Source organism: Pithys albifrons, chromosome 7 (assembly GCF_047495875.1).
Source record: "Pithys albifrons albifrons isolate INPA30051 chromosome 7, PitAlb_v1, whole genome shotgun sequence".
Taxonomy (NCBI): domain Eukaryota; kingdom Metazoa; phylum Chordata; class Aves; order Passeriformes; family Thamnophilidae; genus Pithys; species Pithys albifrons.
In genome coordinates, this window is record NC_092464.1 from 36,992,522 (window position 1) to 37,006,529 (window position 14,008).

The 14,008-nt window shown below is 37.4% G+C and overlaps 1 protein-coding gene across 6 annotated transcripts in view; it reads right to left on the minus strand.

Annotated features, from left to right (window-relative positions):
* Positions 1-14,008, minus strand: part of SATB1 (SATB homeobox 1) — a 92,254-nt gene that overhangs the window by 2,519 nt on the left and 75,727 nt on the right. For 4 of the 6 annotated variants that reach the window (XM_071561063.1, XM_071561062.1, XM_071561064.1 and 1 more), the window contains 2 exons: positions 2,236-2,439; positions 1,669-1,764 (listed from right to left, as the gene is read on the minus strand). In XM_071561063.1, coding sequence (XP_071417164.1) covers positions 1,669-1,764; positions 2,236-2,439 — 300 coding nt within the window. The remainder of the gene's footprint in view (positions 1-1,668; positions 1,765-2,235; positions 2,440-14,008) is intronic. The other 2 variants (XM_071561067.1, XM_071561066.1) reach the window with 1 other exon arrangement.

The following is a 14,008-nucleotide window of genomic DNA, read 5'->3' on the forward strand; positions in this document are numbered from 1 at the left end:
ATTAGAAGGGAAAATGCTGCATTCCAAAGACTCAGGCAATAAAAATGAACCAGCATGCACATCAGAAGAATAAGATAAAGGAAATTATGATGTAAATAATTAACAAGAGCTTCAAATGAAGTTTTGCAAGCATGGATTCAGAAACATTTTTAAAAGGTGAGGCACTGAGCCCTAGGGACAGAAATGTTTTTCTCATCTACCACCAGAGTACAGTAAACTATAAGATCATGTTTAAAATCAAAAGTAAATTTATCAGCTACTGTTTGTGTTGACAATTCTTTTGCTGCACAGCACAGGAAGCACTGGTTAGTAAGATATTTTGGATCAGCAAATTTCTTGTCATATGATACAAACCACTAGTTATTAAAAAACAACCACAGCAAAATAAGCAGTTGCTATCACTACATTTCATTTCCCTTCCCCTCGACAATTTTTTGCATGTTGGTAGTAGTTTTCAAGCTTCCAGTTGCAGCTCTTTGAGACCCTAAGAAGCACAAAATGCTGTACAAATGGAATAAATACTGGAGGGATTACAATTCTGTTCACTTTCATAGGCCCACTTGTGGCTGCAGAGACTTCACAGAGATCTCCACATCAGGTTTAGGAGCTACTGCTTTCAGTGATCTTCATATTCTAAGATCTGACACAAATGCTAGTGGAATTAGGGCTCTTTCCTCAGCCCTATTCACGTCCTTTCATGTTTTATGGTCTGTGAGCAGTCCCATTCAAGGCTCCAATCCTAAACAGATTCAAGACCACCCCCAGCACATTAACTTCTTACAAGACTGGAGGCTTTGTATATACAGTTTTAAAACTTGTGTCTGAGCTACATATTTATGCATCTACAACAATTACCATGTAGAGGGGCAGAGACAAAACTCAGGCCAAATCTCCCAATCCTTACTCTTACAAGTCATATTAAGAGATTACAATGGAACTGCTTATGTGAATAATATTTGCAAGATCAAACACACAACTTTTATCAACAAGGCAAGAAAATCTAAGTAAGTGGCACAGTAGTTGAATGTTTATACTGTGCATAAGCTTCTCCTTTTATCCCCTTAAGAAGCGATTTTATTAAAAACAATGTACATTTTCAAACAAGTGCTGTTTTATTACTTAATATAGATCTTTCTCCGTCTTTTTGCTAAATCAAACACCAAGTTTCCAGGCTTTCACAATTATTTTAGTACTTGATATCCTAAGGGATTGTCTTATTCAGTTTGCTTTATCTTTAATATACACTCATGTTGTTTCTGGCTGTGAGATAACTCTATCCTTCCTAGCTTTGTAAATATTTTCTGTATAGGTAACACAAATGATACACAGGGTCTCAGCTGAGCTTGGGAAAGCATGGGGTAATACCTACACTTTAAGAAGGAGCAGTTACAAGACTGACCTCAGGTGTTTTGTGAGAAACGATTAGAGTCCCCAGCTCAGAGAGACAGCAGTCCCCACTGACAATCTGGGTTACAAAGCTCAGCCAAACAGCCAGCTCCACTTCTGGCTGGCAGCGCCTGTGCAAGCAAAAAGGGTAGGTGCAGCCCGTGGAGGAGGGGGCACCACCAGGGCTGTCTGTGAGTGGAAGGCAGCTGTTTCTAAGCCCCTGGTGTGGGCCTTTCATCCCCTCCTCTCTCTCCCTGACATGGTGCCCTTGTGCCAGCTCACCTGCGGAGCAGCACCCAGCCAAGGTCCAGTGGTCAGCAGGCCTGGTAAGAAAGCGCCTCTATGCTCTCCTTTCCCAAGGGTGGTGGGAGAGGGGCTCTGAAGGAAAAACAATGGGGTTAAAGTGGGATGAGGAATCCCCTTCCCTTCACTCCTACCTGGGGCGAGCCACCACTGCTTAGAATTCTTGCTTAGTTTTTGAACAGCAGTGCAAGAAGGTCCTCCTGCTTTGCTGGGGAGACCTTTGACAACTGGTGCCACACAGCCCTGCCTTTCAGCCCTGGTGCCTGTACTGCCAGGGACAGCCAGCGCGGGGCTCGCCCTGCCCCGCACAGAGCTGCCTCTGCACTACCACCACACGCATCTGCAAAGCACCACCAAACCGAAACAAGAGCCGTGGGTGGTCACACAGTCTCCTTTGAACTCCGGTGGTGGACGGCAGTGCATTCTTATCTTGTACCAGGAGACCTGCATTTAGCCTGGCCAGGAGGAAAGAAACACTAATTTCCTTTGCTCCGTTTAAAGCTTTATTTACTTAGCGCTCTGCAGGATTGGCCAAGGTAAACTAACCTGAATCTGTTCTGCTGGCACATGGATAATGTGGGAAGGCCTGTCACCATGGTGATGAACTGCATTGCTTTCTTGTTCATAAATGGCATCACGTTCAGGCTGAGGAAGACTGAGGAACCTTCGGATCATGGAGAGATTCTCCCAGAGGGTCCTGTTCTCTGGTGAGGGATCTTCTTTCCAACGTAACAGCTCACAGAGCCACCCCTTGAAGATAACACCAGCAAAACATTAGTTTTTTCCTCACTTTGTGAGTGGCAAAATGAGGGCAAAATGTGTATTTTAGAGGCACTGCATTCTCTCATGCTCTCCCGCAATAAAAAAGCGCTTTCACTGTGCAGGTTGGGCTTAAAGCAAACACTGAAACACTGAGAGGCTGCCCTGCTATTTTACCAACCCTTACCAACTATGAGCATTTTGGAAAGCACCTTCCCCTTGGTCCCATACCACAGCACTGCTGTTTGTTTGCTTAGAAACAAACTACCTGATGAAGGCAGAATTCCTTACATGCTCCCCTCTACAGAACAGGGCATTCACCAATGCCAGTATATTCTTTGCTTTACCTATGCTCTTTCATGCAAGGCTGCACCCTTCCAGCAGCATGGACACTGTATTTCAGGAGCCAGTAGACTGCTGAGCAATTTATAAATTCCTTAAAATCCTGGTACCACTACTTACAAAATGAATGTATTTCAGAAATCTGCCTTGACTGTAGGGCTGCTTAACATAAATCACAGTGGTACAGGAGCTCCCTAACATCCATTTGAAAGACTGGAATTCTTTGACTAGATGCAGTCAAGTAATAGCTTCTTCATTTCTGCTACAAGTAGAGGTGTCTCTGCAGGTGAACTTATTTCAAGTGACTGTTTCCGGATTGTCCTTATAGACTCAGAAAAAACCCCATTCTCTCAGTTTTACGTACAGTATTATTAGGGATGGGGGGAGCAAGATGTGCTCAAGTTTCTCATACACTTCCACATCACAGGACAGCAAGGTGGCTAAGAGCTTACCTACTCTAACTCAGACCTGCTTTTAGGATGCATAATATGAAGGCTACAGAATCCCTTGCAAGAACTGCAGCAGTTGCTAATTTGCTTCTGAAAGAGACGTATGAGTTCATCTTGAAAATTTAATGTTTCCTTACGTCTTCTCTAAAATTTAATTGAGGATTTTTTTCTTAACTGTGCACTGGTAGTTTTAAAAGAGTAGTGCAAACCCTCTAGCTAGGACAGTGTGCATCAGCAGAAATTTTCTGGTATATTAAAATCTAGAAACAAAATGTTACATGTATAAAACATGCATATTTCCTTTCTTTTAGCTTCAAGGATCTGTTTTCAAAACTAGGTCCATGCAATTTTATTTCTTAATGCTGTAGGAAAGATAATGTGACATTTTATTGAATCAACAAATAATATAAATGTACAGAACCTCTGAGATCCTTTTTATATGCACTGGTAGTAGATTAATGGTTTATCCAGACTAGTTTACTAAAAGATACAATAGCTACATAGATATGATACAGATACATATTTTCTTAAAGCCATTCGTACATATCTTTAGCTAACAGTTAATAAAAGCAGTGTAAAAATATTGCCACAACAGGAAGAGGTGAAAGTAAACAAATAATGCATTCATACTGTATACAAAAATATTTAGTGAGGCGTGCATAAAAATTTGAAGACTATTCACTTGAATATGAGTGGAAAACTGAACAAATGACACAGGAGAAAATGCCCCTAAGAAACAAGTGGCAAATGTTGGCAAATATTAAAGAGATGGTGGTAGCAAAAATTTAAATGGGGCCAAAATCCGTTGGCTGGTCACAAGGTCTGCTAGGGAGGGAGGGGAGAGAAGGGAGAATGGTGGCAGCAGAAGGGCTTCCCTGCACCCCAGGGATAGAGTGCACTCCATTCCCTGACCATGCACTAAAGAGGAAGCTGGGTATTGCCCCAGCACTTAGCAATGTGACTGGGAAATGTGGTCAAATGCCTCATATAGAGTACACAACATTCAGCCTGTCTCAGCTGGAATTGTATGGTATGCTTTCAAACAGTAGCAAGGGTATGTGGAATCTCACTGGAATGTGTTAGCAAGGTAATGTGCAAGCTTTCCAGGCCCCTAACAAAATCAACATGTTGCTCATGGTTCTCTGCTCACCTTCCATCCATTGGGATATGTGCTGGTTTATACGCTCAACAGCAGTATTAGTTTTCTGCAGTAAGTTAAAAGAGGTGCAATCAGAAAGCATAGGTAGCTTGTCAGGGATGGAGGAGAGAAGAGAAACCCATCTAGATATTTTAACTGAAAAGCAGTTATAAAATTCTTAAAAAAAACCAAAACAAAACAACCCATAAACCAGCCCATGCCAAAATGTAAAAATTGTCCTTTAGTTGTCTGAAATCTTCACTGCTTCACACTGAAACTGCTGGCCTTCTTTCTAATGGTGGTAAAACAAAGAGCAGAGCTGATCATCATGACAATCTGGTGAAAGTAAAAAAAAAAAGACAAGACAAACTGTCTCCTCTCATGAAATCTCTCTAAGACATACAGACAGACTGGAAAAGAAGCTGCATCATGCATTTAGGAGCTGCACATATTTTGTCTGCTGACTGCATGCATCAGAGGGTTTGTTGGGGTTTTTTTGTTGTTGTTGTTTTTTTTTCCCTGAAAGAAGACAGTAGAAACTCTTTATAATTAAAAAATGTCCAACAGTAAAAAAATTTCTAGGCAATCACATTTTATGCCAATTAAACATATTTGACAACAACAGTTTTTGTTAATTAAGAAATACTTTCTCCCCTCAGTGTCTTTTCTGTTTCTATATTTACTACATCAGACCTTATTTTTATTAATTACTGAAGGCTAACACTATATTTACAATATTTTTCTATCAACTTTTGCAGTGGAATAATACTTTTAATTTCTTATCTAAAATGATTTGATTAATTGTAATCTGCAGCAGGTCTCTGTTAGAATTTCAGGTAAGCAGCAATTTTGAGATAGTGAAGAGAGATAGTTTTGTCAGGGTACACAGAATAGATTGCTATTCTACCCAAATGTCTCTATTCCACTGGATTTGTCACACTTGTATAAAGAAGCAGCTACATTCTCATGGAACACATGACGGACAATATGGAAACAACCAACCAAATTCTGCAATTACATAGATAGAAAGAATTTTTTGGTCTTCATTGTTTATTTCTGAACATATTTATGAAAGTTGATCTCACTGATGTTCTCAGAAGAGATAGAGAATGGACAGTAAGAAAGGCTGTAGGGGTTTTCTTTGTTAAGAGACTAAGAACTTTATACCAATATGCTTTCTTTTGGTTCAAAACAAACAAACAAAATGATAAGTATTTAATTTAGTTTCAGATTCAGAATCTACACATGAAATAAAGCTAATTCATAAAAGTCAGTGAAATGAAAATTTATTAAATGTTTTTGTAAAATTTAGGAAAAGTACTCATCCAGACTTTTCTAATGGAGAATTTTAATTTCTGTAAAATTTATCAATGTTTTTTTCCATTTTTTCTAGAAAAGTATGAACTGCTGCAGATAATGCAGTTGAATTTACGAGTGAATGTAACAGGGCTGATTTTTCTCCTCTTATGTTTTTTTAAGTCTATAGCAAATTCTGCCTAGTTCAAGCAATTTGTTCTGTAGGAGGGCTTGAACCACTGGTTGTTTTATTGTTGGGGATTTTTCCTTTTTGTCTTTATAGTCTTACAGGAAGTGGAAATGACCACAAAATAATGAGGAAATACTTATAATTCAGATTAGATCACAACCAGTTTATACAGCATATATAGTACATTGTTAAGAAAAGCAGCCTTAAAATAATGAAGCTGATACATTTACGCAGGAAGGCAAACCCCCCCAAAACTGCAATGACATTGGGAACAACCTTGATTTTAAAACAGTAAATTTGCCAGGCAACATTACACTGAATATAAAGAGAGTATAAAGCAAATATAAACATTAGCCACATGTAAATATGTTTGGAGAACTTTCAGGATGTTACTACTTTTCAAACTGACAAAGTTTAATTTGACACCTTCTGTTCTAAAACCTTTGTTTCTATTCAAAATCACGCCTTTAGCTGCTATCAATCACTATGCTCTCCCTATTACTTAAAATACTGGCATAGACCCTGGATAAGCTGAAAATGCCATGCAGATGAATTCTGAGATAATATGTTCAAACCTGTTATATACAACACAAATCCTGTAAAGTTATGTATTGTAAACCTACATTTATTGGGAACTAAAAGTCTTAAATCCATCTGCTACAAAGAAAATACTGTTATGCACTTTCAAGTAACCAAGTACCATCTGCAAAGGTCTTGCTACAGTAAGCAAGAAAATGGTGAAAAAAAAAGATGCTAAACCTAAGATATTTAAAATAAATAAAAGTCTTCTGTCTGGTTTTCTGATAGGGATTTAGTAAAGAAACACAAGACATTAGAGGAAAAAAACCTGTGAAAGCCGAACTGCCAAACTATTGCAAGAAAAGCGCAAAGAGGATAACTGCCAAAACTTGGGCTCTGCAATACCCATGAGCTTGTTTATTTTAAAGAAAGCATCTATCCATTTTATCTATATATCCCAATGCTATTTATTCAGTCTGACCTGTGCTGTGTTTAAATAAAATCTTCTGGTCTTTCACACAGAGTTTCTAATGAACTATTCTTGCATTCTGGTATCTTCCTTTTTAAAAGAAAAAGAAATATACACTTAAGGTGTAAATACCTACCCTAATTAGATCAAAGAGAATAAGATGACAATCATGAAAAATGTTCTCTGGCCAAAGCTTTCTAAATCTGCAACAAATATATCTAATCTGTAAAAAAAAGGCTTCTGGATAGAGCAATTGCACACGTTTGGTCAATTTGTTACAGTAGTAATAATTTGCTAAATGATGAATATTTCTTACAAAATAACAAAGACTTCAGCATTTTATAGAAAGGCTGTAATTTGAATCTAAGAAGACAAAACATTTTAGAGTATCAATGCTAAGATATGATCAGTTTTTCTTTGGTATAGTATATCTAAGATTATTTTGTATCATTCTCTGGGGCATATAGTACAATAAAAATATATAGTGTTAAAAGAAATGAATCTAAATAGTGAGGTATTTGATACAAACATTTTAGCAGAAACTGTGAATTGCATTTCAGCATCTACTGTGAACAAAGACTAAGTACATAATCCATTAAACAGTACTTCTAACTAAAAAAAAGAGTATTGTAGACTAAACTAAAGCAGGCATTTTGAATGAGCACATTTTCAGCAACTAACTAGAAAGCTAGCAATTTATCATTCAACAAATAATTTCCTACTTTTAAAAGAATCTGCAAGTGTTACTTATGCTAATGAAGACTGTTTTTAATCTGCCCACAAACATGCTAATAGAGGGCAATTTTTTTTTTATTTACAATGGTGAAGGCACTCCAGTTTATAGAACTCAGATATGAAATTACACTTGGTAAAATGGGCTCTTAATTGTCTGAGCAATCCAAATCCTTCACCTTTAACAGGAAAGCTTATAGACAAAACAAAGGAAAAAAACGCATGGACTAAACTTTAAATATTGACTTTTTCCCTTCAAAAGCAATCCAGCTTGCTTTACAATCTCATTATTGTTCAAATGGCTGTGTTCATCTTAGATATTTCTATTTCTTTTCAAAACAGAATCCACACACAGAAGGGAAGAAAAAGGGCCGACATAGCCACTACCATATATGCATACAGACTAAGTCTTTAGTACTAAACTTGTATGCTGCACGTTGCACAGAAAGGTTGCTTTTGGAAAAGTCATAATACTTTGAGTGAGATACATAATGGTAGCAAAGGAGTACTGAAAGCATTTTAAATTATTTACTAGGTTAAAAGGGTGAAATGGTACTTTAAATACATCAAATTTCATCATCTGGGCCATTTTTTGGTGGCAAAGTGGTATTGATCTTTCCAAATGCTTAAAATTAACTATTTCCAGAAGGTCATTATTTGATTAAAGACATTAAAGTTGAGGGCAAGAAATGATGCACTTTGTCTTCTTTCCCATTCAAATAATCGTGTAATTTAATCAGAACTATCCCTTCATGTCCTGTAATAAAAATGTTTGTCTTAAGATATTGTTCTTTACCTAACATATTAACCTTTAAATGTTATGAAGTTCTTAAGAATAATCTCTGCTTAGAGAAGATTCTTCCATAATGCAATGAAAGGATCTCCAGCATTTAAATTGATAAGGCCAAATTTCCCCTACACATTGATTGAAAAATGCATTAAAGTCTTCAACTGAAATTTCTCACAGTGTTCAACAAGATCAAAAATTCAGGGACTTCTGAACCAGTAAACTCATACATATGGCTTAGAGAAACAAAAATAAGCAAACATAACTACAACACAAACAAATACAACAAATAAGTAACAATGGACACTTGTTTAGTTTATCTGGGAAAAGGTTTTTGTGTATTTTTATTGTATTATCAAAAAAAAATATAACAGGCAACAATACCCACCACAGGGTAAGAACAGAGCATTTAATTAAAAATTAATTTTCAGGCTGAGATCACTTAAATCTGACTTCTTTCTAGGTGAAATACCTGTGGGTTCAGCCATGGGAACAAGTCTAGACGATGAGAACAGTCCTTTTTAGCCTTAGATGTTCTTCTGAAATTTCCTGACTGCAGGGAAAATTTATTCTGATTGTAGGTTTACCTTTTCTAAAATACATAAAGTATCCTGGCTATCTTGTATGCAAAGCTGAAAAGACTGAAATGCTTCACAGAAGAACTGAAGTCTATTAAAAGAAAGGCCACTGGGTATTTTTATAAAAACTTAGGAAAAACTAGTAATCTACCAGACTTAGTAATTTTTGATAGACCAACACATTTGTTAGTGAAATTCTTTTCATTTTAGCTTATATTTCAAGAAATTTTAAGCACTGACTTCCTTCTATGAGGGACATACTTTTGACAAATTTTTAAAACTGCAGTGACTGTTCAATACTTTGGGATTTCTCTATTTTTCTGAAAAAAACCCTGTGCATTTTTAATTCAAGAAGCAAAAACTAGTTTTCAGCTGATTCCAGAAAATGAGTAGAGATACTAATATATGAATGTCTCTTCTTGATATGTGGCCTCAAGTGATAATAAGTGTCCCCAGAAAGATGGTTGCCTTAGTATTTTATTTACACTAATTAGCCCTAACTTTCAGGCTTTGCCTTTGAGCATTTCCCTAAATCAGACAAAGTTTGAAACCTGAATGTCTTTTATCTCCAGATATTTCTGGTTTATCTATTTTATTGGCTTTCATTACTAGAACATTGAAAAGAGGAGCCAGATGTGAATTTTAAGTAAATCTGTATCTGCCATCATCATAGATGAGATTTAGCAAAACAAACAAACTGAAACCCCCACAACCTCATAGGGCTTTTCAGAAGAAAGGTAAACTTCACTAGCAGGAAAAACTTCCTTTGAAGAATACTGAAACAGATTATACCATTTCCTTAACTTTCTTATCCTACCCATTATTCAGCTACACCATCTGTTTGGATGTTACTCCACCTTTTCTCTGGGTGATGAAAAACAAATGACCAAAGAGTTAGCAGCGGTACTGATAGTATTTCACCACAAATTTGTGGTGGTATTTTAGGGGAAAAGGATTGCTAACGTCTCTTCTTCTCTCTAGCTGTAGCATTTAACAGTTAAATACATACGTTTATTATTGTAAACATCCAGACAAATAAATAGAAAAATAAACTTGCTAAAGCAGCCTCTAAAATTCAGTGACAAGCAGCAAACAAGTACAGAAACAAAATGACCTAAAGAGTCTTGTCTGTCGTATTGGACCTCTGCTTCTACCAGGGGCCACGGTGAGTGATTAAGAGCCAGTGCTTCCAAAAAACTTGCTGGATTAAGGTCTGAGGCTGCATCAAAACTGGTCAGTGTGTTCCCTATGTATGAGCACTGGAGACATACCACCAAGTCATGGAAAGAAAAATCCTAACCTGTAACTCTAAACTTGACTGAAAATGTAAGTATCATTACTTTTTAGTTGAGCACAGAGGGAATTCAATAATCTAAATGAAGGGCTTCTCCCAAGCTTGGTTTCTCTGCTCTCAGCTTTCTCCACCTTTACTCTCCCTTGTTCAAATGTACGTTTTTACAGCACTGCCTTCAATTGCCTAGTGATGACAGATAGGCACAGACCTAATCAAAACCGCAACGTGCATGACTTTGAAAATATTACATAAAACACAACTACATTCATAAGTAAAAAAAAGGGAAAAAGTAATAGATGCAAAAAAACCCCCAAATGGGCGAAGCTTTATTCTGCCTTTCTCCACTTCAGGTCCTTCCCGTTTCATACACACAATTCTATTGATGTAAACTGCAAGATAATGTGTGACAAAAATTGGCTTAACAATAACAAAAATCCCAAACTAAACAAGAAAAAAACCCCTGCTAATTATTACATAAGTCACTCTTACTCTGGTACATTACTTTTTATAATACGGTTGTATGAAATGGGTCAGTGGGTTTCACAGAGACTGACTGATAATATATGGCCCTTTATCTTTTATTTAAGTAGATAGACATACTGATTTCACTGCAATACCAGTGTGTCCCTGGAAAGTAAATAGAATCCTAAATCCAAGCAAGACCCTTAACAGCCCACATTTATCTCTTCTTAAACATGCAATCAATTTTGTATGGCAGCTATATCTGCAGTTTAGTTAGAGAAGAGTCTTTAACAGAAAGAGCCTGGCAATTTTAAAAAATCTTTTTTACTACTATCAATTTACAAGTGAACAGCAAATGTTTCTTATTAAGTTGCTTACAGAGCTTTAACATTTGCTTTGGGGGAAAGACCTCCAGTAAAAAGCTCATAGGGCCAAAGTGTCACTTCTGTAATTACTTATATGTGTGCCTATCATGTTGCTAGATACCTTTTTTATATATTATAATTTTCCAGATGGAGTAATTTAGTTTTGTGGCTTCTTGTCATATGTTTTTATCTTTCCAGAATTCATTTTGGAGCAGGGGAAAATCTTCCACAAATTGAGGAATCACAGGCTCACAAATATTTGGACTTCATTGTAAATTCAGTTCAGTTGACAAGATATTCCAACAAGTGACATCATTCAAAAACATACATAGCTCAAATCCATTCTGATATCCCCTCACATTTTCCCAGCTTAAATAAAAGTTTTCATATAGATTTGAATTAGACATTTAAATATTCTGAGAAAATTTCTTGTCTCTTGCAGTTAAGCTAATTCTGTGGCGCTCAGTTTCATAGTGAAGTACACTTAATACTCTGATAATGTCAAGGGTTAAGGGAGTCTTAAATAAATTGAAAAGAAACTTTTCTCTGACTTTCTTCCAGATTTTGTTAACCACAGAAACAGAAGCAAAATTACCATTACTTATAGAATGATTGCATGTGGCACAGACTTGAAACAACAGGAAAGCTGGATTAAAAGGGAAGCAGGAGACATTGGGTTTCTCGCTCGTGAGTGGGAACCAACAGAATAATGTTTCCAGGTAGTTTGCCGTCAGGAAGAGGGCAAGAACAGCCACAAGGGAAAAGTTCCTAGAGAGAGCAATTCTTAATGTAACAATCTTCCTCACTGGCCAAGAGAAGTGCCAGCCCGGCTGAGTTCCAGCCCCAGCTGTATTTCCAGGCAGAAGTTTTGGCAGTACCCTTGGCCTTTAAATCAAGGGCTGCATGGAACAGTAATGCTTTGTCCTTCCAGCATCCCTTCCATCCTGTTCCCTAGGTGAAAAAGATCAACCCTTTTAGACTCCCCCCTTGTATTAAATAAGAATAGCAAATGATTTCTCAGAGGTGAACCAAACTGCCTACCCCAAAGCAAAAATAAAAGGAATCTCATTTAAACCCTTCATAGCTCTTTTTTTCCCCCTTAAATAACTGCTTTTATGTAAACAGTAGAAAGTTCCTGCATCAGTAGAGCTTTCTCTTGTATGCCCTATATACTAGAGATACTAAGCACCAGGCTCAGCAAAATAACCAGTCATCTAAGTAACCCCACAGATGTTAATTGATATGTGTGCAAATCTTGCTTAGTTGGGGTCCAAAACTTTAGGGAATTCTGCTAAGGACCACTTGGTCCAAATATCTTTGCTTTACAAAGATCCTGAAAATTATTTTCATATGCTTCTCAAATGCCATCCTGAAGTCAGACAACATGACACAGGAATAAACACGGCACAAGAATAAAAATTAAATGACCCCTGAATAACCATGTGTCAGAATTTGGCAGATTTGAAATTATAAATATTTGCAAATCAGAATTTTTCCTAACTTAGCTGGCTGCATGCCTGCCCTGGAATATTCATTAGATACCAATGGTTTGGGGTAATTCACAATCAAAAATCTGAAGTTTGATTTAGAAGCTAAATTTGAAGTAAGTAAAAAAAAAAGATGCAATGAGAAATAGTTAGGAGCAGTAAAATTAAAAATTATCTGGAACAAAACATCATCTCCTTTCTCACCCTGCACTTAGAAATCCTGTAACATTCCTTCAGGTGTTGTGTGTTTTAAATTACTCAGTTTAACATTATGAGAGAAAACACACATCTATTATTTCTTACTTCTGCCTTTGCCCAGCAGCCCTTCACCTGATTTGTAATCGGTCACTCCTTTAACAAATTGCTTCTCAGACTATTACTGTATATTTGTGTTTGCACAAGATGCATTTATTCTTTGCAGTTATGTGTTTATCAGCTCTCAGTTTTGCAGCAGGAATTTTACCCTGTCATTTCCTGTTTAGTTACGGGTTGAGCTTGCTTTTGTTTTCTGCGCTGTTTACTTGGTACCCTGCTTCCCCCACAGACGGGAACCACAGGCTGCTCGCTAACTCCTCAGCCTCCTCCTCGTCTCAGCCACCACAGCTTTGTTTTCATTTATGTCCTGTCATTAACTCTCATACAGCTCACTCAAACTTTCCCCTCTTTTTTAATAGTTAAAACACTGATATACTCAATCTTCAAAAGCCTCTTGAATCAGTAATCTGCCCATAGCAGGCATGAGCAACCAGAGGCTCTTTTCCTGGCAAAATCCATGTCAGCACACAGTGAAAGGGATGATGCTTCACCCACAAAACCAGTAGTGTTGGTGATAAGCCTAGTGAAGACCAAAGGCACTGTGTCCCATGCACAAGGGGATACTCACGCAAAGAGACGGTGTGTGAAAGGGATGTGCCTGGGGTGGGACTCCAGCAGCCAGTGGTAGGCCAGGAGAAAGAGGCAGATGAAGTGAGAGTGGATGATGAGGGTATGTAAGTGATACGAAGGGATATAAAAAAGTCAAAGGAGGACTAAAAGGAGAGTCATAATGAGAAGAATATGGGAAGGCAGTGAGAGAAAAACAAAACAGAAGGTGAAGGTATAGAAAGCAGGCAGAGAGATTAAGAAAATCCATCCTGCCAGGAACAGCACCTCTTGTCAGGCAGACAGCAGGTGCTGCCTGGGGAAGAGCTGATTCATGCATCTGGAGTGTAGGAATCAAAACACCCTCTACCTAAGAAAAAAAACCCTAAAAAGACTCAAAGTAAGTGGGAGAAGATGCCATGAATTTTTTTTCTTTTAGCTATCCAGTGCTTCCCAATTGCATGACATTTTTTGAATAGCTTTGTGAAGAAATGAGAGCTGCATTTCCAGATGCTTGCAAGAATCTTGATGGTTCATTTCAGCATTATCTCATCCAACATGAGCCCTTCCTGCTCTCCTCTTCATCTTACT